The sequence below is a fragment of the Dendropsophus ebraccatus genome, chromosome 2 (assembly GCF_027789765.1).
Source record: "Dendropsophus ebraccatus isolate aDenEbr1 chromosome 2, aDenEbr1.pat, whole genome shotgun sequence".
NCBI classification, from domain to species: Eukaryota; Metazoa; Chordata; class Amphibia; order Anura; family Hylidae; genus Dendropsophus; species Dendropsophus ebraccatus.
In genome coordinates this window covers 95272633-95297794 of record NC_091455.1, presented here as the reverse complement: position 1 = coordinate 95297794, position 25162 = coordinate 95272633, and the positions used below count along the sequence as shown (strand labels likewise).

General features: G+C 44.1%; 1 protein-coding gene across 7 annotated transcripts in view; it reads left to right on the top strand.

The window, feature by feature from the left end:
• The window catches only part of SYCP2L (synaptonemal complex protein 2 like), a 209361-nt gene that overhangs the window by 144232 nt on the left and 39967 nt on the right, over positions 1-25162 (top strand). For 6 of the 7 annotated variants that reach the window (XM_069958020.1, XM_069958018.1, XM_069958016.1 and 3 more), the window contains 5 exons: positions 10450-10576; positions 13381-13430; positions 16699-16837; positions 24514-24584; positions 24728-24785. In XM_069958020.1, coding sequence (XP_069814121.1) covers positions 10450-10576; positions 13381-13430; positions 16699-16837; positions 24514-24584; positions 24728-24785 — 445 coding nt within the window. The remainder of the gene's footprint in view (positions 1-10449; positions 10577-13380; positions 13431-16698; positions 16838-24513; positions 24585-24727; positions 24786-25162) is intronic. The other variant, XM_069958017.1, reaches the window with a different exon arrangement.

The window sequence follows — 25162 nt, the reverse complement described above, 5'->3', positions numbered from 1 at the left end:
TGCTTGAAAGTGTGAGTGTTGGATATGAGTCTAATGTCTTCAGGTAAAGCATTCTAGAGAACTGGTGCAGCATGAGAGAAGTCTTGGAAGCAGAAGTGACAGGTTCTGATTATGGAAAATGTTTACCATTAGCAGAACGTAGAGCCCAGGTAGGATGTTTGGTGGAACTGAGGGAGAAGATGTATGGAGGTGGAGAGTTTTATGGGTGAGGAGTTTGAACTAAATTGATGAAGTGTTAATAGGCACCTTGTACTTGTGGTACAGGCAGGGTCTCTTACACACTGCCTGTCCTGAAAGAGAAGAGAGGAGAGTGCGTGCCATGACATTGGTAGCACTGGATCTTGTTTGAAGTGAGTTTTTGGTTAGTTTGGCAGCTGGGAATACCCCTAAATAATTTAGGTGGTTTACATAAAGGAGGTTAATACTGTATGGTGTATACTATAAGCCATGTAGTTAGCATGCTCTTTTTTTGCAGCTCCATATAGTATTAACCCACTTTGTGCACCATTGCACAGCTCTTTATAGAATTGACCCCCCCCCCCCCCCTCTGTGCATCCCCATTTATATATCGGGTGGCATAGAGGGGGCTGCACAAAGTGGGTTAATAGTATATCAGGCTGCACAGAGGAGGTTAAAACTAGAGATGAGCGAATTTACATTACAAACTGAGCAAAGCATCCAAAGAGTTAAATTTTGGTCTCGTCTCACCAGACTATATCCTGCCAGCATTTCACAGGCTTGTCTAAATGTTGTTGAGCAATCTTTAAGTGCGCTTGAGTAGGGCTGGGCGATATCGGCCTAAATCAATATCGCGGTTTATCGCACATGTAGCTGTGATAACGATAATTGAACGATAACTATGACACGCCACTTTGTAAGCCACACCCTCTTTTTGCAAGCCACACCCACTTGTATGTGCCAGATTGGGGATATTTTCTTTTTAAGGATACAAACACACACGGCATATACGCTGCGTATTTACTGCTGCGATACGCAGCAGATTAGATCTAAATAACTGAACACAGTATCAAATCTGCGTATCTGCTGTGTGTGTGTTTGTACCCTAAGGGTACAAACACACACACTGTATATGCAGATCTGCAGCTGATTTGGTGGTGCAGATTTGATGCTGTGTTCAGTTATTTAGATCTAATCTGCTGCGTATCGTAGCAGTAAATACGCTGCGTATACGGTGTGGGTGTTTGTACCCTAAAAAGTATTAAAAAAAAACCAGTAACTTACTGAGCAGCAACTCAAGGTTGTGTATTTAGTCTATTGTGACTATTATTTGTCATTATTAGGGGTCTTAGCAGAGTTATATAGCTACATACACGCAGGAAAGGACAAGTCTCTATATATACACACTATGTACACACAGGAGGAAGGGATACTGCCCCCCTTCCTCATGTGTGTATATACAGAGACCTGTCTCCCTTCCTTCCAGCCAGTTACATGTGGTGACTAGGAACTGAAGGGATAGCTAGAGCTAGATGAACTGAGACAACTCTGCTATTCCAGGGACATCCAGTGTTACATGTGGTGACTAGGAACTGAGACAGCTCTGCTATTCCAGGGACAGCCAGTGTTACATGTGTCCATGAACTGAGACAACTCTGCTATTCCAGGGACAGTCATTGTTACATGTGTCCATGAACTGAGACAACTCTGCTATTCCAGGGATAGCCAGAGCCTGAGTGTAGATGAAGAAACCGCTCTCTCCTTTAGCCTCTGGTGTCAGGTGTCAGTGATAAGAGACAGAGCACGTCAGGGAAACTAAACAAGAAAGCGGCTCCTCCGTGCACTAACATGCTGCTACACAGACACTGTCCCTTTCCCTGGACACAATGGGAGGATCTACAACCCGGCAGAGTGTGCCTCCTGGAGACCGGTGCTGGCTATGAGTGACGGGGGAGGGCTGTGTGGACGGCAGCACAGTAGCAAGTTTACCTCCTGAAGGCTGCTGCTCCTCAGTCACACGGATGGGGGATAGAAGGGGGGCCCCAAGCAATTTCCCTGTTTGATAGGACGGGTCCGGCAGTGACAGGAGGGGGATGGGGCAGCGCTGTCACCCGAGCAGTCCGGTCCTCAGCCTGCAGACCTCTGCTCTGTGCCTCGTTCACTGCCCGGGGAGTGCAGGACACTAGACACTCCGAGGCTGCACTCGGCCGCGGGGCTCCACCGGCTCAGTGTTCGCATCTTGGGGCCCGGGAGGGAGATAAGCCAGATCCCTGGGCTATAGTGTCAGTGCTCAGTGATCCCCCTCGTGTCTCGGGCCTCGGATAAGACTCCTCTCATTCGATCAGCTGCAGCCACATCCTGCAGATACCGTCCTGGCAGAGTTGAGGTCGGTTAACCGACGCCATGGACGGTATCGGTATTTTCACGGTATACCGCCCCCAGCCCTACGCTTGAGCATGCTTTTTGTTCAGCATTGGAGTCTTGCCTGGTGAGCGTGCATACAGGCCATGGAGGCTGAGTGGATTACTTATTGTTTTCTTTGAGACAATTGTACCACCTTATCCCAGGACTTTCTGGAGCACTCTATGATGGTCTTTGGCTCTTGGACAACTCTTCTGATAATTCTTTTTAATGCTCTGTGTGGTATCTTGCAGGGAGCACCTGGTCATGGTTGGTTTATGGTGAAATTATGTTCTTTACACTTCCAAATTATGGGGCCAACAATGCTCACTGGAACCAGTAGTTTAGAAATTCTTCTGTAACCAATGCTCTCAGTATGTCTTGAGACAGCTCACTTGTTTTACCCATCATAAGATGTTTCTTTTGTGGCACCTTGGTAATGAGACACCTTTTTATAGGATATTAGTTGAACCAACTAAGTGGCAGAATTGCATTCTAATTACTGATAGATTTCAGCTAGGTCATTGTGCACCTCTTTCTTCGTATGGTCAATACTTTTTCCCTGTGTAATTTCTCATTATAGGGCTAGGTGAACACTGTGCTTTTGTATCTCTTTTAGTATGTGTAATTATGATGTACAGAAAATCATGATCCACCACGTCTTAGGCCCCCTTCACACGTCCGTGTCAGTTTTTACTGTCAGGAAATCCTGATCAGGAGACCTTAAATGTCATCAGGATAGTATCAGGATTTCCTGACAGTAATCCGTTTTTACCATCAGGAAACCATCAGGAAAAACCTTCAGGATTTCCTGATGAGATAATATTGTCTAGTATGCCAACATAAATCAGGCTGCAGAACTACAACTCCCATCATGGCCTACCAGCAGAGCCATGATGGGAGTTGTACTTCTGCAACCTGGATGGCCACAGGCTGCAGAACTACAACTCCCATCATGGCCTGCCAGCAGAGCCATGATGGGAGTTGTACTTCTGCAACCTGGATGGCCACAGGCTGCAGAACTACAACTCCCATCATGGCCTGCCAGCAGAGCATGGTGGGAGTAGTAGCCCTAATCTCACCTGTCCCGGATCCTGCTCTGTCGGGGCCGCGAGGTTGGGGTCCGGGTCAGCGTGCAGTGCTGAGGTCCGGGCAGCGGCGGCGGTCGGAGGTGCGGAGCATCCGGCGGGCGGCCTGGTGGTGAGTTCCCGGGGGGGGGGGGGGGGGGGGGGGGGGGGGGGGGGGGGGGGGGGGGGGCTGGGGGGGCGGGGGCGGCGGCGGGGGCGGGGGCGGCGGCGGGGTCGCGGCGGAGGTACTGGAGCATCCGGCGGCCGGCCCGGTGGTGAGTTCCCGGGGGGTGGGGGGGGGGTTGAGAGGGTCAGATGCGGCGGCGGGGGGGGGGGATCTGTAGTGCCGGGCAGCGTGTGCGGTGCGGTGCGGGGGGGATGGGGGTGTGCGGGTGATCGGACGGCGGCCGGGGCTGGCTCTCTACCAGTCCGGAATCGCGGGCACTTTCCTGATATACATCAGGAAAATGCCCGTGATTCCGGCGCTCCCATAGACTTCTATGGGGGCGTCCGTGCCGGATTTCCGGACGAAAATAGGACAGGATCTAAAAAATCCGGTCCTATTTTCCGGAACGGACACCCTTCCGGAAAAATCCGGAAGGGTGTCCGTGTCTAATGTTAGTCTATGAGTCCGGAAATCCGTCCGGATTTCCTGATAGGAAATCCGGACAGATTTTCCGGACGTGTGAAGGGGGCCTTAGTGTACATTTAAAACAAAGAAAAACAGATGTTTTTTGATTCTTTTTATAATACAGACATCCACCACTGACCTCTGTGCTGAAGACTTGGCTTCCTACTTCACAAACCATATAGATACCATCCATCAAGATATCATCTCCCAGTCCCCAAGTAGTGTTGATCTCAATCTCTCTTGTATTTCCTCCCTATCCCTTAGCCTTCCAACCAGTGACATATGAAGAAGTCTCCTTCTCTCGCCCCACCACCTGCTCTAGTAACACCTTGTCCAGTCTCTCTCTCCTGCTCACACTACCTGCTTAACTAAAATATTCAACCTCTCCCTTTCTGCTGGCATCTTTACAATGATTTTCAAACTCTACATAGTCCCTTAGTGGAAAAAACCTCTAGACCCATCCTGTGGAAAAAACCTCTAGACCCATCCTGTAGAGCCAACTATTTACCTGTTTCTAATCTCCCTTTTATTTCTAAACCCTTGGAACATCTGGCCTAACCTGCTACCTCTCTTCTTGACCCCCTTCAGTCTGGTTTCCGTCCTCTTCATTCTACAGAAACTTCCCTAACTAAAGTCTTTAACCCCTTAGCGACCCATGACGTATCTGATACGGGACCCCGCTCTGAACGGCGCTGATCCCTGCTGACACGTGCAGCCGGGCAGTGCCTCTGTTAGCCGGCGCGGGTCCCGTTGCCGCGCCGGCTAATTAAGCACTTCAATGCAGCTGTCAAACCTGACAGCTGCATTGAAGTGCTTTATGCACACTATCCCTGGTGTCTAGTGGGTCGGATCTCGCCCCCGCGATGCGATCGCGGGGGGGGGGGGATATGTTCTTCTGCCCGTGCCGGGCCTCAGCGTCGGAATGACGCTGATCCCGGCTCGGCAATAGATTGCTATGGCCTGCACCAGGTCATAGCAATCTATGACCAATCTAATCGATCTTTGCTGTGTATATACACAGCATTGATCTCTATGAGAGATCAGAGCTATGTATATACAAGCCCCCCAGGGGGGCTTCTAGTCCATGTAAAAAAAAAAGTAAAAAAGTGTTTTTATTAATAAAAAATCCCCTCCCCTAATAAAAGTCCAAATCACCCCCCTTTTCCCATTTTATAAATATAAATGAATAAATAAACAAATAAACATATTTAGTATCGCCGCACACGTAATCGCCCGAACTATTAATTAATCACATTCCTGATCTCGCACGGTAAACGGCGTCAGCGCAAAAAAATTCCAAAGTGCAAAATTGCGCATTTTTGGTCGCATCAAATCCAGAAAAAATTTAATAAAAAGTGATCAAAAAGTCGTATATGCGCAATCAAGGTACCGATAGAAAGAACGCATCATGGCGCAAAAAATGACACCTGACACAGCCCCATAGACCAAAGGATAAAAGCGCTATAAGCCTGGGAATGGAGCGGTTTTAAGGAACGTGTATTTGTTAACAATGTTTTGATTTTTTTTAAAAGCCATCAGATACAATAAAAGTTATACATGTTATATATCGTTGTAATTGTAACGACTTGAGGAACATGCATAACAAGTCAGTTTTACCATAGGGCGAACGGCATAAATGCAAAACTCCCCGAAATCAAAACAAATTCGTTTTTGTTTTCAATTTGACAGCGCAAATTATTTTTTTCGGTTTCGCAGCATATTTTATGGAAAAATAATGCCGGTCATTGCAAAGTACAATTGGTTTCGCAAAAAATAAGCGCTCATATAAGTCTCTCTGTGAAAAAATGCAAGCGCTATGGACTTTTAAACATAAAATGGAAAAAGCAAAAGTGCAAAAACGAAAATTGGCTTTGACGTTAAGGGGTTAATGAGCTCCTCTATGCCAAATCTAAAGGTGACAATTTTTTTTAATTTTCCTGGATCTCTCTTTGGAGCTTTCGACACCATAGACCAACAGCTCCTCCTTTCTATTCTCTGCTCTATGGGCCTTAAAGACTTGGTTATCCTTCTACCTCTCTGACAGCTCCCTTAGCGTATCAATTTCTGGCTGGATAAATCATCAGCAAGTGTTGTTTTTAGTACCATCTCTATGCTGATGATACCCTGCTATATACCTCCTCCCGTGATACCACCCCCTGCCCTTCTATGTATTTTCCATCTCTGCAAACCACCCTCAACCTGACATCTCCATGCCTGTCTGCAAGCTCACTGCGTTGGGGTTATTTCAGACTGATTTGTCTTTTACTGCCCATAATGAAGCTCTTTCTTGTTCCTGTCACCTGCATCTAAAAAACAAAAATCTCCTAAATCCGTCCCTTCCTTAGGGCTTGTTCACACAGAGCAAAAGCAGCTGAATTTCTGCGCTGAAATTTCAGCCGTTAAAATAGGTGCAGAGCTAATTTTCATTGTGTTGAATGGAAACTCTGCTCTGCAGTTCACACGGTGGAATTTCCGCACTGAACTAATCCGCTTTCCGCCAGAAGAATGAACATGTTCATTCTTCCGCTAGCAGAAGCCTATACAAACCAATGGGGCTCTGATTTTCTGTTTCAGCGCAGAATACAAGCGGAAATTACGCGCTGAATCAGCGCGGAAATGTGGAAAAAAGGGGGGGGAGTAGGATTCTAGGATATATTCTGGTATAGTCTAGTTTACTCGCCAAATACTCGCTGAATTTCAGCGCTGAATGCATGCGGATTCCTCGAGTATTCCGCGCTGAATTTGTCAAGAGCTGATTACGAGCTGAACACTTTCCTAGCGGAATACGCAGGGATTCTGCTTACATTCTGCTTATATTCTGCTCTGAATTCAGCGTCAGTTGATTTCAGGCGGAAATATTTCCTCGCGTAATCCGCTCCTTTTGCTCTGTGTGAGCGTAGCCTTACTGTTGCTAAAACACTCATTGTAGCTGTGATTCATTCCCCTCTTGACTACTGCAATTCCTTACTAATTGTCCTTCCCTTCTCTAAACTCTTCCCCTCCTCCAGTCCATTTTTAATGCAGCAGACAGGCTCCTCTCCCTGTCCACAGTGCTGTACCTCCCTATATCTCCTCCCTCATCTCTACCATTCTATTTATCGGTTCTTTTACTGAGTTTTCAAAAAAAAAACTTTTTTTAATTGTCACTTGTTTTAATACCTGAACTTTTCCAGGTATTGGCCAAACACTAACTATTCCCTTCTATACATTGTGACCTTTTGTTTATTTTCTCTATCTGGGTCGCCTGCAGTTCTGTTGATCCACAGCACCAATTAGATTATATCTCCATATGTCCCTTAATGTACCTTTGCAAGTAGCTGTAGTTTTTCATTTTTACTGGCCAATTTTGAATACTTTCCTTTAATACCTGTGGGGCCAAAATACTCATCCTACCCCAAGATGAATTCTTTGAGGGGTGTACTTTCCGAAATGGTGTTACTTTTGGGGGGGGGTTCTATTCTGTGGACATTACAGGGGCTCTGCAAACGCACCTGGTGCTCAGAAACTCCTTCAGAAAAATCTGCACGGAAAATGTTAATTGGCGCTCCTTCCCTTCTGAGCCCTGCTGTGTGCCCATGCAGTGGTTCATGCCCACATATGAGGTACCTTTTTACTCAGGAGAACCTGCGTTACAAATTTTGGGGTACTTTTTTTTCTCTTGTTCCTCGTGAAATTTAGAAATTTCAAACTAAACCAGCATATTATTGGAAAAATTCAAGTTTTTCATTTTTACTGTCTAATTTTGAATACTTTCCTCTAACACCTGTGGGGTCAAAATGTTCATCCTACCCCAAGATGAATTCTTTAAGGGGTGTACTTTCCAAAATGGGGTGACTTATGGGTTTTTTTCTCTCTGCTGACACTACAGGGGCTCTGCAAATGCCCCTGGCGCTCGGAAACTTTCAGAAAAATCTGCAATGGAAAAGCTAATTGGCGCTCCCTTCCTTCTGAGCCCCGCTGTGTGCCCATACAGTGGTTTACGCCCACATATGGGGTACCATTGTACTCAAGAGAACCTGCGTTACAAATTTTGCGGTGCTTTTTCTCTCATGTTCCTTTTTGAAAATGAGAAACTTTAATCTAAACGTATATATTATTGAAAAATTTAATTTTTTATTTTTTTACGGCCTAATGGTGAATGCTTTCCTCCAGCCCCTGTGGGTTTAACCCATAGCTGCACCAGGACGTTACTGAACGTCCTCGTGCCGATATGGGAGTTCAGAGGGGGGTCGCGCGTCGACCCCCCTCTGAACTGCCGCGATCCCGGGTGCCGCATGTAGTCCGGGATCGCGGCTATTAGCGGGCACGGTCCAATCGCCGTGCCCGCTAATTAAGTACTTAGAAGCAGCTGTCAAAGTTGACAGCTGCTTCTAAATACTTGCTCATATCCATCCCTGTTGGTCTAGTGGGGGGATCGCCCCCCTGCGGCGCGATTGCGGGGGGGCGATCCCCGCATCCATCCCGGGCCGGGGTCTGCGCCGTAATGGCGCTGATCCCGGCTCGGCATTCTATTGCTTTTGGATGCAGCAGCCAAAAGCAATAGAACACCGATCTCATGGATTCATGCAGTATAACTATACTGCATGGATCTCTATGAGAGATCAGAGTGCATATACTAGAAGTCCCCCAGGGGGGCTTCTAGTATATGTGTAAAGTAAAAGAAAAATGTATTTTTAATAACACAAAATCCCCTCCCCTAATAAAAGTCTGAATCACCCCCCTTTCCCCATTTTATAAATAAATAAAAATAAATAAATTAATTAATAAACAAACATGTTTGCTATCGCCGCGTGCGTAATCGCCCCAACTATTAATTAATCACATTCCTGATCTCACACGGTAAACGGCGTCAGCGCCAAAAAATCCCAAAGTGCAAAATTGCGCATTTTTGGTCGCATCAAATCCAGAATAATTGTAATAAAAAGCGATCAAAAAGTCATATGCGCAATCAAGGTGCCGATAGAAAGAACACATCATGGCGCAAAAAATGACACCTCACACAGACCCATAGACCAAAGGATAAAAGCGCTATAAGCCTGGGAATGGAGCGATTTTAAGGAACATATATTTTCTTTAAAAGGTTTTAATTTTTTACAAGCCATCAAATCAAATAAAAGTTATACATGTTACATATCGTTGTAATTGTAACAACTTAACCAACATATATAACGAGTCAGTTTTACCCCAGGGCGAACGGAGTAAAAACAACCCCCCCCCCCCCCCCCCCCCCCCAAATAAAAAAAAAACAAAACATTTTTTTTTTTCAATTTCACCACACACATAATTTTTTTCTGGTTTCCCGGCACATTTTAGGCAAAAATTACATCTGCCATAGCAAAGTACAATTAGTTGCGCAAAAAATAAGGGCTCATTTGGGTCTCTAGGTGGAAAAATGCAGGCACTATGGCCTTATATACACGAGGAGGAAAAAATGTCTGTGTCCCCTAAGGGTTAAAATGCTCATTATACCCCTAGATTAATTCTTTAAGGTGTGTAGTTTCCAAAATAAGGTCACTTATGGGGGTTTCCAGTATACAAACCTCCTAAATCAACTTAAAAAAAGAACTGGTCCCTAAAAAAAATCAGTTTTGGAAACTTTCACGAAAATGTGGTAATTTGCTGATTAATTTCTAAGCCACGTAACACCCTAAAAAAGTTAAATATGTTTATGAAATGAAGCCAGAATAAAGAGGACATAACGGTAATGTGACTTAGTAACTAATTTATGTGATATGACTTTCTTTTTTTAGAAGCAGAGAATTTCAAAGTTCATAAAATGCAAATTTTTTTCAATTTTTCATTATATTTTGATGTTTTTCACAAAAAACACACAAGTAGTCACCAAATTTTGCCACTAATATAAAGTACCATATGTTACGAAAAAACAATCTCAGAATCGCTAACATACGTTAAAGCATCACTGAGCTATAAGCGCATAAAGTGAGACAGATCAGATTTTGAAAAATGAGCCTGGTCTTTAGGTGCAAATAGGCTTGGTCTTGAAGGGGTTAAAAGCCACGAAATAAAGGTTACACAAGTCACATATCAAATAAGGGCTCATGTGGGTCTCTAGGTGAAAAAATGCAAGTGCTATGGCCTTTTAAGCACAAGGAAAAAAAGAACGAAAGTGCAAAAATGGAAATTAGCTCTGTCCTTAAGGGTTTAAGAGATTATATGGTCTAGAATTTAAACTTTGTATTAGTCTCTGAGGTCAAGGATGCCCTGCTTTTGCAGTGTTTGGTAAGAATATGCAATTTTGTAAGCTTGAACAAAAAAATTTATACTTCCTGTAAATGTCCTTCATTCCTCCTTTTTTCTAGTTTTTTCGAGATTGATGGTTGCAAAAGTGCACGTTTCCTTTATTTTACTAAAGTGCTTTTATTCATAATGCAGGACGACTATAAAGGCTACATTTCTAGTGGAAGTGAAGAGGAGTGGGGCCAGGAACATCCCAGAAAATCCTCCGCAAATTCTGCAGACTATAGCCGTAAAAAGCAAAAACGTAAAAGTAAGCTCAGAGGTAGTATAAATGATTTTAATTTTGACAAATTCACGGATGATGAACTTCATGTATAATACTAGATAGTTACACTTTTTTCACACCATTCACAAGCAACCCTGTGTGCTTCTACCCATTTGAGGGTTGCAGCCTCAATCAGGTTCATAAAACAGGGGTCCAGCAGCCCCTTTCACTGTTAGGGTAGCTTCACACGTAACGCTGCGTTTTTGGTGCGATATTTACATGTGAGTTTTGATTTTCACACGAAAATCATGTGAAAATCAAAACGCAGCGTTAAAGATGCATCGTTAAAAATGCAGCGATACGGTACGTGTGAAGCTACCCTTAAAGTGAATCTGTCAGCTGTAATACATGTTCCATGCTGATACTGTTACCTGTTAGGACAAAGAGACACATGGTATCTTTCATATATCTAGCTGTGCTTTCAGGGTGTAGAGAAGTGCTTTTATTCTCTTGTACAAGGAGTCAAAGATGCTTTTCAAGCTGCTTAATAGCTGCAAGTTGTAATGTCTCATGTCTTCTCCCTCCCTGTTTCATTGACAGCTAGAAGCTGAGTCCCAAGCAGGATCAGGTATGGGAGGGGGGTAAGGAGGTGTTACAGCTTGCTGCACTTCAGGAGCTTGGGAAAGCCTCTTTGACTCGTCTTACCATTTATAATTAAAGTATTTTTCTATGTTCTGTAATCACAGACAAATATATGAAAGGTACCATGTGTCTCCTTAATCTCACAGCTGGGTAACAGTGTCGGCATTATGGAACGTGAATTTGCAGCTGATAGATACCCTTTCAGGTTGACTGCTCTTACCTGACCTGCTAAAACTTATCTCCAATGCTCTGCAGTTATTGGATTTCTGTGCAGCAGCACTGACGGGGGCAGAGGTGTTACATAGGTGAGAAGTCAGAGGAGTAAAGTCCTAAAACTGGTTTTACAAATGAAAGCTACAGCCAGGGCCAAATAGCATTACAGCTCCTGGATCTCTAGCGCCAGGCACACCCTTTCTCCTGTCACTCCAGATTGGTATAGATTTAGTATTTTCATTTAGAAAAAAGGAATAGCTGCGGCAGGAACCTGGTAAATAAGTTTGAAGGAGCCCATATCTAGCTTTCTATGAACAGAAGTAGACAATGGGGAGCATACCTATAAAACCGGACATTGGGTGGGCCCAAGCGTAGCTCTTACACACCATGGTCCATTAAAGCAACTCTGTACCCACAATCTGACCCCCCAAACCGCTTGTACCTATGGATAGCTGCTTTTATTCCAAGATCTGTCCTGGGGTCCATTCGGCAGGTGATGCAGTTATTGTCCTAAAAAACAACTTTTTGAACTTGCAGTCCTGTGTCAAATTGGCGTGGCCTAGAGCAGTGCTTCTCAAACTTTTTCTATTGGAGCCTCACCTAATAGACTAAATAGTGCCTGGGCCTCACCATCTGTGATAGAAGTCCATGCAAAGATAAAAACTATTGCTCAGTCTACCCTTCATTTGTCTCCTAACCTCTGTATAACATTAAATAAGCACAAAATGAGTCAATAATGTTCCTTAAACAAAGATTGTTGCATTTAGGGAAAGAACTTTACAGCTTATAGTCACTTTTGTGAATACTGACTCCTCAGCTGGGCCTCACCAACAACTAGGGGGCGCCTCACTGGTGAGGCCCACCTCACAGTTTGAGAAGCACTAGCCTAGAGTATCTGTGCATTAGACATGCAACGCCCCTCTGTCCTTTCTCCCGCCCTCTTCATCATTAGGAATATCCCTGGGCAGGTTTTTCACTATTCATCCTTTGTCAGAACATTACACAGGTGCCTTAGTGATTCAGCTCATGTGCAGTGTTCACACAGGTGATGAATAGTAAAAATGCTGCCAGGGGCATACATAACAGTGTAGAGGGTGGGGAGGAGGGACAGAGGGACGTTACAAGTTTAATGCACAGACACTCTAGGCCACGCCAATTTGACACAGGGCTGCAAGTTTAAAAGTTGTTTTTTAGGACAACAACTGCATCACCTGCCGAACGGACCCCAGGACAGATCTTGGAATAAAAGCAGCTATCCAAAGCTACAAGCGGTTTGTGGGGTTCAGATTGTGGGTACAGAGTCACTTTAAGCTTTATGATTTGCTTGGGAAAAAAGAAATCACACCTGGTCACTGTGCTATAGTTAAGCCTGTAAATGGTTGAGTAAAGGCCTATTCTACTGTCCTTTTTTCAAAGCAAGATATTAATACTAAGAATTTATCTAAACTTTCCAGCAGAAAAAAACTGACACAGAAGTTACCTGTCAGCACAGATGCTGCCGGATCCCTAATCCCAGAAGTTTTAGTGTCCTTGGTAAGGCACCAAGCATGACTGAGTTGTGTGTTGTAAGCCAATGGAGGTCACACATTTTTGTCATGCGTGCGTTACCACGGCTGCCCAAACTTCTCGATTAGGAGTTGACACTGACGCTAGTCTGGCAGTATCTGTGCTGACAGACACCCTTTAATGAAAGTTGCTTAGTGGTTGAAGAAGGCAACAGTGGCATTTTTAGAAAGATGCAACAGTTTAGCTCAGTACATTTGTATACAGTTCCTCTCCATCCCTCACTCTCTTCCATCTATCCTTTTGTCTACTTCCTTCGTCCCACCCTTACTACTTTTTCTCCCTAGCTTCCAGCATACCTCCTCACCCCCATCCTTTGTTCCTTCTCTCCCTTCCTTTTCTTCCTTTTTTCCCCTCTTGCTGTGGCTGAGGGTATAACTGTGTTCTCAAGACTTAGTGCATGTAGATAAGTCCATATAAGCATTGTGTGTTTTTTCTTTCAGTGCTTCCATTGTCTCCAGAAAGTTCTGATACAGAAAAGCCCCAAAATGTGGTATGTTTACTTTTTGGTTTGTCCTAGAAATAATCAGTTTTCTTTATATCATCTGCTTGTTTCTTTTTACTTCATTGTATCTAAGATAAAAAAAAAAAGTATGAAAACCGTTAGGGTGTTATTACACGGGCCGATGAAGGCCTAATAATAACTGTAAACGAGCGCCGATCTGCTAGATTGGCGCTTGTTTACTGGGCCTATTACACAGCCCGTTTAACAAGGGCTGCATGGACATCGTTACCGATTTCCTTGCAGCCCTTGCTTACCTTTATACATTACCTATCCAGGCTGCAGGGCTTCTTTTGCGGTCTTCTCCCCAGGTCCCGCGCGCTCCAGCTTGAGAGTGGCCTGTCTCCACTGACAGACCACTCAGCCAATCACTGGCCGCGGTGGTTCCGGCCAGTGATTGGCTAAGCGGCCTGTCAGCTCAGACAGGCCACTCTGAAGCTGGAGCTTGTGGGATCGGGAGAGAAGAAAACCGCAAGAGGAGCCCTGCAGTCTGGACAGGTAATGTAAATCGTCAGCCGCCGGCCACGCACCGCTATTACATGTAGCGATGCGCGGTGCGCCCGACAATTATGGGTTCAGACCCATATCAACTATCGGCTGATTGCTGTATTTATTACATGGAGCGATAATTGGCCGAACGGGGCCGATTATTGTTCCGTGTAATAGTACACTAGTGGGAACAGTATCCATCCTTTTTTATTGTTCTGGTCCTACTGAGACTTAAAGGGGTTTATTCAGTTAGGTAAAATATATGTTGAATCCCCCCCCCCCCCCCCCCCCCTCTCTTCTGAGACAGCCTATGTAAACAGCTCTTGTCTCCGGCTTCCCTGGGGGGTTTGTCTAGCAGGCACTAACTAACTAAACTAAAGGGAGTGCTTACTGTAAAGGAAAGGGGTGTGTGTAGCTAAACCTGTGGTAACTGCAGCTGTGCTGTGAAGGAGTGTGACACCTAGTGGTTGGAGTAAGGTCCTGCAGCTTACTGTCCTAATTGTGACACTGTAGAGAAAACACTTTTACCTAGGCGTAAGAAAGAAGAAAAACACGTTGTTATTCACATCGTATTGTGGATGTATACAAAATTGTACGTTTTTTAGATACTGTTTTAGCCCGCTTGACAAGGGGATATGGTCTCTTTAAAGGGGTTATCTGGTAAAGTAAAATATATGTTGAATCATCCTCCCTCCTGGATTAAAGCTAAGCCAACAAAAAGGTGCAAACTTAAACTAGGCAGTCTAGAAAAATTGACACATAACAATTGAAATAGCTTGAATCACCACGGCACTGTAGTGACACAGCTGCGTTGCTCTGTCACTACAGTGACGCAGACATTCAAAGAATTTCCCCTGCTCCTGGCATGAGGTGAAGCTCTCCATTACAGGGCCTCCCCATCCGTAGGGCCTGTAAAATATGGGACGTGGGAGTTTTTTGAAGCAATGTCCTCTGGCCCGATGAAACAAAAATGCAGTTCTTTGGCCATAATGCTTATTGTTTTGTGTGGAGGAGCAAGTGGGAGCTTTGCAAGGAAAGCACATCATGCCAATCATGAAGCATTCGGGAGGCAGCATCAAGTTGTGGTGTGATATGCTGCAGGAGGTACTGATGCACTTCACAAAATAGATGGCATTATAAGGAAGGGAAATTATGTGAAGATATTGAAGCAACATTTCAAGACATTAGCCAAGAAGTTAAAGCATAGGCACAAATATTTCTTGTTGACCGTGAAGTAAAGTAAGTAAAGTGAAGTAAAATGGTTTAAAATGTTTGTAATATAACTTCATTAAAATAAGTGTATAATTTTTTTTTTAGATGCTATTATATATTAAGTGGCATGAGCTTTTCTTCTGCCACCAACATTTGCATTAATAACTGCAGGGCTGCCCTAGCCCTAATCTTCATTCTCCCACTCTGATCAAGTATTGCTGACATAGCTCTAATAATACAGAACCTCCACCCATATACTGTATATTTTCATGCATTAGAATATACAGTACATTAAAGGAGGCTGGCTCATAGTAGTGCTGTGTGTGTCTGCCAGAGCTGTCAATCATTGGTGAGGGGCAGGGCTGGGATCCTGTCATTACAGGGACCTTGGGGGTAGATCATGCTTTATTGCCAATTCTGTTTTCTTGGTCATGCAAAGTAAATGACCAGGAGCAGAGATGTGTTTGACTTCCCCTTACCTTTGCTTATTTAGGACTGTTAGCAGTTTTGCTGGCACAAAACCGCTGACAGGTTCCCTTTTATTACAGACCTGTAAGCAGGAAAACAAGGATGAAAATAAACCCATAGCAAGATAGGCATGAATTTAGGCATACCTTTTTTCTTTCTTTATCCCCATAGTCCTTTTCAGTGCAGAGATACTGTATAAGCTTTTTGTTAATATGTAAATGAGACTTAACTTGTTAATGACACAGCGAGTTCAGGACATGAGATGCGATTGAGGAAAGTTGTTTTGTTATACCTACCACCTCCTATGTGCTCAGGATCATGAAAAAAAGGGCAGAAGCAGAACATCCATCATTTTGACAGGTGTTCTGTGCCTTTCAGTTTGTAGCATCTTGCCAGATGCTGCTTACAGTCTTGCACACAAGGGGTTAAGGGATGCATTGCGTCCACACTTAACACTTAACCCCCTGAGTGCCAGACTGATCTCACACTGTACCCATATCAGCAAGAAAGGGCGTTAAGTGCCCCCCTTTCTTGCTGTGATGGGTGCAGTGTGTGTGTGGGGGGGGGGGGGGGTGCGCCCATACTTCCAACATAATCTTTCTTCACCACAGCCTGGCACACTGAGCTTGAGGTGGCAAATCTGCCATCAGGAGCACAGCTGGGACATTGCTGCAGCCGTTGATTGGCTGAGCAGACACTTGTGCAGTGTCACCTTAGCCAATCAGTGGCTGCAGCAAGGCCCCGCCTCAGCGGCAATTGGCTGAAGAATGGGAGAAGACCGGACAGTAAGTTGACCCTCCCCCAACTGCAAACTGAAGGTAATGGTCAGCACAAATCCCTGATCTCAGTCCCTTAGAGAATGATTATTCTGACGTGTTCTTGAACCATAGTTGTGATCATAACGGGTAGGGAATGTGTACTAGGATTACATGCCAGGAATTGTGAATTGTTGAGTTTTAATCATGGATAAAGTTTATTAAAAGGTATGACCTGTGTATATATGGCAATGTATCCCTTATAAAATACATTGCACAGATTTTACCAATCTTCTAAACTGTATAAACGCCACAATTTTTTTTCTTATGTGAAGGAACAGTCTTTAAAACCTTTAGAAAACAACAAGAAAAGGAAAGAAAAAGGTGCGGCGGAAAGCCTTAAATTTACACAGTTGAAACTTCCAGGGGTTAGTGGCCTGCTAACCCCCGGGGATTCTGCTCCACGCACATCAGGTGGGTTCGTGACAGGATGTTCATCATTTATTTAAAAATTTTATGGGATTAAAAATACCATATTGCTTATATATTCTTCTGGGCAACGTGTTGGAGAGGGGATTGTGCAGTAAACTGGGAGCTGTTTAATAAACAGGTGCACACGGTATTTACAGGCAAAATGAGTTGGTATAAGGAACATTCCTTATGGCATAAGGAACATGTTATAAGCCATGTGGTTTTTCTTTGTTTGTTTTTTTATGCTAATTAGTTTATCCAACTGCATACCAGCCATTTTTAGGAGGCTAAAGACATAAAAATATCCAAGAAATTGATTGAATATTGAATTCAGTGCAACACAATTCTAGAAAACGGCTGTATTTTGAAACCTTAAATTAACTTTTTTGGATGTTTAACCCCTTAACGATTCATGACGGGTATACCCGTAATGCGTCCGTTAAGGGAGATCAGAGAAGGCTCCCGGCATGAGCCCCCTCTGCAGCCCGTGGTCCCCGGTAGCTATTTATTACAAAAATGTAATAAAAGGTGATCAAAAAGTCGCATATATGCATACAAGGTACCGAAAGAAAGAACAGATTGTGGCACAAAAAATTACCTCACACAGCCCCATAGACCAAACAATAAAAGCGTTATAGGGATGGGAATAGAGCAATTTTAATCCCTTAGCGACCCATGACGTATCTGATACGTCATGGTGCCGCGGGGGGTGTACAGGGAGGGGTCCCCCCGGGACCCTGCTCTGAACGGCGCCGCTCCTGGCTGATATGTACAGCCGGGGAGAGCCTCTATTAGCCGGCGCGGGTCCCGTTGCCGCGCTGGCTAATTTAGCATCTAAATGCCGCTGTCAAACCAGACAGCTGCACTTAGATGCTTAGATCCACATGTCCCTGGTGTCTAGTGGGTCGGATCTCCCCCCTTCGATGCGATCGCAGGGAGGGAGATCCGTTCTTCTGCCCGTGCTGGGCCTCAGCGTGCACTGACGCTGATCCCGGCTCGGTAATAGATTGCTATGGCCTGCAGCAGGCCAAAGCAATCTGACCGATCTGATGGATCTTTGCTGTGTATATACACAGCATTGATCTCTATAAGAGATCATTGCTGTGTATATACAAGTCCCCCAGGGGGACTTCTAGTTAAAGTAAAAATAAAAGTAAAAATGTTTTTTTATTAATAAAAAAATCCTCTCCCCTAATAAAAGTCCAAATCATCCCCATTTTATAAATAAACAAACATGTTTGGTATCGCCGCGCGCGTATTAATAATTAATCACATTCCTGATCTCGCAAGGTAAACGGCGTCAGCGCAAAAAAATTCCAAAGTGCAAAATTGCGCATTTTTGGTCGCATCAAATCCAGAAAAAAATTCATAAAAAGCGATCAAAAAGTCGTATATGCGCAATCAAGGAACCGATAGAAAGAACACATCATGGCGCAAAAAAGTTTACATTTGAATGATAATGTGTTTTCCCTTAGTCCCCACAGCGTCACAATAATGGGGGGGGATATTCTTGCCCCTGTGTGCTAGGCAGGACTATGGAATTTTTACGAGTACAAATAAAGTTTTAATAATTCAAAGTAATTAGCCCCTCCTCCCTCTAGGATAAGAGGAGGTGGACCCCCCACAGCAGTGAGTTATTTATAAAGTACAGGAAAAAACAGAAGATATGAAGGGCGGAAAGTTGTGACGCTGTGGGGACTAAGGGAAAACACATTATCATTCAAATGTAAGCTTCCCTTACGTCCGACAGCGTCACAATAATGGGGATTTAGCACGTACCCCTAAGGGTGGGCCTGTTGAAAGGCTGCATTTACTACCCTAGTAGAAAAATCAGAAGTTTCACTTCCCATTCTATAATGTTTGAAAAAGGTTCTTGGTGTAGTCCAAGCTGCTGCCAAACAAATTTGCTCTAAGGGTATGAGAGCCCTTTTAGCCCACGAAGCCGCCATAGCCCTGGTGGAATGAGCTTTGGTGAATTCTGGAGGATCTCTTTCGCTTAAAGCGTAGCAGATGTTAATACATTCCGAGATCCATCTCGAGATTGACGGCTTAGAGGCTTTCTTGCCTATGTTTCGTCCCATAAATGCAACAAACATATTTTCCGATTGTCTAAAGTCCTTTGTCTTGTCAAGGTAGATTCGCAGACATCTGACGACATCTAAAGTCTCTAGGTCTGGATCCTCTGCAGTCATCTCAGTCGGAAATCTAGACATAGAAATCATCTGGTTTAAATTGAAGAAGGACGGATACTTAGGAGTAAAATTTGGCAAATATTTTAGAAGCAACTTGTCTTCAAAAAAGATAGTATAGGGTTCTGTAGCGGCGAACGTCTGCAGTTCTCCTACTCTCTTGGCTGATGTTATGGCCAGGAGAAAAACGGTTTTCAAGGTAACCATCTTAAGAGATGAAGATTGTAGGGGCTCGAAAAGTTCTTTGGTTAAGGCTTTTAATACTAGAGACAAGTCCCACGGATTCACGGGTCTACAGACCCTGGGACGTAACCTGGTAATTGCCCTGGTGAAATTCTTCACCTCTTGAATCTGTAAAAGTTTCTTTTGTAGGAAAACCGATATCGCTGCCAACTGAACCCTCAGGGTACTGGGTGATAATCCCTTATCGAATCCATCTTGTAGGAACTTGAGTATTTGAGGAACTGAAGGGTTACTGGGGTCTATCTGTCTGGGAGAACACAGAGATTGGAGGATTCTCCTGACTCTAGCATATGATTTATTGGTAGCATCACTTCTAGAATGTGAAAGTGTGTCAACCACTCTACTAGAAAACCCTTTAGCCCTTAATAAGGACCGATCAGCCTCCATGCAGTCAGGTGAAGAGACCCCAGGTTCCTTCAGCTCTGAGTGCCCTGAGTCACCAGGTTCTGCTGAAGCGGTAGCTTCCAATATGTCCCTCGGCTCATAGTTAGGAGCTGGGTAAACCACGCCCTTTTTGGCCAAAAGGGTATTATCGCTATTACTGAGGCCTGATCTCGCCTGATCTTCAGTAATACACTCGATATCATGGCTGTTGGTGGGAATATGTATGCCAGATTGAAGTCCCACGTTATCGTCATGGCATCCACCACCATTGGGTCGTCTTCCTTGTACAGTGAGCAAAACTGGGAAAGCTTAGCATTCAAGCGAGTTGCCATCAAGTCTATCTCTAGGAAACCCCACATAGAGATGATCTGGCTGAATATTGCAGGGTTTAGAGACCATTCCCCTGGAACTGACAAATTCCGACTGAGTTTGTCTGCTATTATGTTCAGCTCTGCCCAGTTCAGAATTTTGCCCACTTCTCCCAGGAGGGCCCTGGATCTGGTGCCCCTCTGTTTGTTTAGGTAGTACACAGCCGCAATGTTGTCTGTCCTCACTTTCAGTGCTCGACCTTGTAATTGAGGGGAGAGGACTGTGAGGGCCCTGTAAATGGCTCTCAACTCTAGCTGGTTTGAAGAGAGGGTTCTTTCTAATCCAGTCCATTTTCCTTGGACTTCCCTCTCTCCTAGGTGCGCTCCCCATCCCGAGCCTGAGGCATCTGTGGTCAGAATAACCCAGTTTGGTTCCTCCATACTGGCTCCGTCCTTTACCTGGGCCCACCAGCGTAAAAACTTCCTTACTTGGATGGAAAGCCTGATCTTCTTGTCTAAGGAAGATGTCCTTTTGTTCCATTTCTGGAGAACCTCTGACTGAAGAGGTCTTAAATGCCAAAGGACCCAGGGAACTGCTTCCGCCGCTGACGAGAGGAGACCTAGGTACTGTAACTCATCAGAGTCCTGATGGGAACTGGGCGAGGCTCCTTCAGAAATCGACACCCCTCTGAAATCCTCTGATTTCCTTTCTTCGGTACGGTAAAGCTTCATGTCTTGGGAATTTATGACAAATCCCAAATATCTCTTGATTGTTGAGGGTACAAGGTCCGATATTTCCCAATTGACCAGCCACCCCAGAGAGGTGATCAAGTTTAGTGTGGAAGCTACGTCTTGATTTAGCTGACCTAGAGATCTGGCTATGATAAGCCAGTCGTCTAGGTAGGTACCACGGAGGACACTACCTTCGTAAATACGAATGGGGCTGAAGTAATTCCAAACGGGAGGACCTTGAACTGAAGATGTACAACGTGACGTCCCATGTGTACTGCAATGCAGAGAAATTTCCTGTGTTCTTTGAAGATTGGAACATGAAAGTATGCGTTCTTCAAATCGAGGGACGCCATATAATCTCCTCTGTTTAAGATCATCTTTACCGATTTTATTGTTTCCATTCGGAAGTTGTCTTTTTTCATGAATTTGTTTAAACATCTTAGATCTATGATTAACCTGTTTTTCCCAATGGCTTTGGGACTAGAAAGACAGGGGAGTAAACACCTATCCCTTTCTCCTCTGGTGGGACAGGTTCCAAGGCTGACATCCGAATTAGAACCTGTATCGATTGTTCCAACACCTCTTGTTTCCCGGGACAAAGACGAGAGGACACGAGAAATCTTCTCGGTGGCAGAGGCTCTAAGGATAGAAAATAACCTCTCCTGACTACATTTATTACCCATGTGTCTTTTATTAGTTTTTCCCATTCAGGTAAAAAATGCGACAGGCGACACCCCCCCACGGAAGCCTGGCATCAGAAATACTTTCCTTTGGGGGAGGACCTGCCTCCTCTGGAGGAACCTCCCTTCCTGTATCCTCCATATCCTCTGCCTCTTCCTCGAAATCGAAACTGTCTATATCTAGGGGGTGACCTTTCCTGTCTGCGACGAAAGGGCTTTTTAACAGGAGGGAGAGATTTTCCTTTCTTATCAGAAAGGTCCATCATTAGGGAATCTAGTTCAGAACCGAAGAGTCGGCCTAGAGAAAACTGCAAATTGCACATATTAAATTTAGATGGGTTATCCCCAGGCCAGGGGCGCAGCCACAATGCTCTCCTGGCCGCCGATAATAGTGCCATAGACCTTGAGGCAAGTGTGGCTTGATGTGAAGCCGAATCGGAGATGTTATCCATAGCTAAACTGACCTTGTTAAAAGATGATAGGATGCTGTCCCTATCCACTCCTGAATCTATATCGTCGTGAATCTGATCCAACCATTTCTTCATAGCTTTTGTGACTTCGTGGTTGGAAACTGCTATGGTAGCTTGGGCCACAGCTGCAGAATAGGCTCTCTTTAGAGATGCTTCCACCCTGCGATCTATGGGATCTCTGAGACTTGAACCGTCATCAGAAGGGACTTTAATCTTTTTGGACAATTTGGCAATAGCCATGTCCACCTTAGGTGGCTCAGTCCAGGATTCAAATTGTTCTTCATCCACAGGAAAAAGATTCCAGAATCTCTTGCTGATGGAGGGGGCCTTATCAGGCCTCTTCCATTCGGATTTCATCAAATCCGTAATGAATTCATCCATTCTAAACACTTTAGTATTTTTGGAGGAGGAAGATTCTTCATTATCAGGCCAAGTATCAGCCCGGACTAGTGTCACTAGCTTGAGAATATTTTCAGAATTGAAAAGGAATTTTTCCTTCTCCTTATCCTTATCTTCCTCTTCATCTTCATCTTCATAACCAGAAGAAAACACTTTATCCAAAACTCTATATCCTTCTACAGACATGGAAGGAGATTCATATTCTCTTCTGGGCCTTTTCCTAAAGGCAAAGAAATACCATTACTCTTGGCCCAGAAAGGAGGAAAAATTATAAAAAAAAAACTTTTTTTTTTTTTTTTAATACCTAGGTTGAGTCAGGGACTCTTTTAGGTTGTTGACAGAATTGTGTGCCAGGTCGCTGACCCAAATAATCACATCCTGAATAGTGGGCTCATCTTTCCCCTAGGAACAAAATAATTTTTGTACCTGCTGATGGTGGATTTACATCAACAAAGACATATAGTGTCTGTCCTACCTGAATCTTGGGGCGACAAGACTCACAGGTTGTAAATTCGCTGTCATCCGGCAGCGGGGTCTCACATTCTCTACACGCCAGATGGTGCTTTTTAGAGCCGGACTTGCGGGTAGACGATTCTGTAGACATGACTGAAAAACATGTATATAAGAATCTGGATATAACACAAAGGGTTAACAGCATATAACACCTACTGAAAGAGTGTGCAGTAAGGTTGAGGTCAATCAACACAGTCACAGCAGTGCAATCATCAGCTGGCTCCAGGAAGAGACAGCAAGATGTGAGAGTTTAAATCACAGAGAAGGCTCCACTTAGGCTCCGCCCACCGGCGGGTGTACAAAGATTAGATTGCCCACATGCAACACAGGTACCTGAAAGAGAATGTACCTGGAGGGGAAGAAAACCACACCTCTCACCTGTCTCCCGGGCCGAAAAACGAACGCCGCGCTAGTTCCGGTCTCGGAGCGCACACGAGAGGCGGAAATGACGTCACATGCGTCACTTCCAGCCCTGTGGAACGCATATGTGTTCCACAGCGCCGGAGCTCCGAAAAAACAGAGCTGCAGACACCAGAAGCGCTCCACAGGAACAAGGAAGCTCCCACAGAGATGATATAAGAACACATACACAAAATAATGAAATATAGGAGTATGGGGAGGGAGGAGGGAAAACAGCCCTGCCATTACAAGGACAAAAAATAACTCACTGCTGTGTGTGTGGGGGGGGGGGGGGGGGCTAATTACTTTGAATTATCAAAACTTTATTTGTACTAGTACTTTACTTGTACTACGACTTGAGGAACATGCATAACAAGTCATTTTTACCATAGGGCGAATGGCGTAAATGCTAACTCCCCAAAATCAAAACAAATTCCCCATTTTTTTCAATTTGACAGCGCAAATGATTTTTTTCAGGTTTCGCAGCATATTTTATGGTAAAATAATGCCTGTCATTGCAAAGTACAATTGGTTTCGCAAAAAAAGTTATGCAAGCTATATATTGTTGTAATTGTACTGACTACAGATGAGCGAACCTTGAGCATGCTCGAGTCCATCCGAACCCGAACTTTCGGCATTTGATTAGCGGGGGCTGCTGAACTTGGATAAAGCCCTAAGGCTATGTGGAAAACATGGATATAGTCATTGGCTGTAGCCATGTTTTCCAGACAACCTTAGAGCTTTATCCAAGTTCAGCAGCCCCCGCTAATCACATGCCGAATGTTCGAGTTCGGATGGACTCGAACCCGAACCCGGTTCGCTCATCTCTAGTACTTGAGTAACATAGATAACATGTCAGTTGTACCATAAAGCGAACAGCGTAAACAAGAAACTCTGCCCCATGTGATCTTACTTTGGGCAGTTTTCTTAACAACTGTGCTTAAAGGGGTTATCCAACTCTACAAAAACATGGCCACTTTTCTTGTCCCCAGATTGGGTGGGGTTTCAAACTCCGTTTCATTGAAGTAAATGGAGCTTAATTGCATTCCACACCTAAAGTGGAGACAAGAGAGGGGGGAAAGTGGCCATGTTTTTCTAGCGCTGGATAACCCCTTTAATCCCATGGTGCCTTAGCTTGCCTTGTTGTGAGTGTCACAAATCAAAAGGACATTATGAGCAGTATCAAAGTAGGCACTGCGGAATCTGTTAGTGCTATACAAATATTATTTTTCTTTCTAGCAGTTTAATATTTATGGTCATATTAAAAGGCTTAAAGAATGATTGGTTTGTGCGGATGGAATTAGAGATTTTAAACAGATTTGTAAATGCATTTTGTACTGATTGTCAATTTTTTTTTTTCAGGCACTTTTCATTTATCTGAATTGGATGACGACACCTTGGATCCTTTACAAGAAATGTCCTCCCCTGATAAGGTAAGTTTCTACAAAGTATAGAGATTATATTATGTTGTTTTAAGCTTATACACCAATAGATTAATTGTGACAGAAAAAGCAAGAATAGAAGGGTGACAGCATCACTTTAAACTACTCATACTTATTTTTATTTTTTTATTTAGTCACCACACCCAGACCCCACCAGCAGAATGGACGCCGAAAGCTACACAGACCCTTTTGGTACTATGTGTTATGTGAAATAAAGCATGTTTGCAGTTTTGCATGTTGTTTTTTTTTTTTTTTTTTAAGTTACCGTGCTTTAAAGGGAACCTGTCATGCAGTAGACTGGGGCAAAACCCACCCCACCCCTTAATAAAACTTTTCATACTTACCCTCTTCTCCCGGTAACGCTTTGGATGCAATTCATATTGCTTAGAAATCCATGCCGATTGCCTTTGCGCTCATTATGCTAATGCTCACGAGTCTGATGTCCATAAGAAATCACTAAGCAGTGATTTACTTTATCCATTTAAACATCTCATGTCTTCCAGTATTTATCAGCTGCTGTATGTCCTACAGTAAGTAGTGTATTCTTTCCAGTCTTACACAGTGCTCTC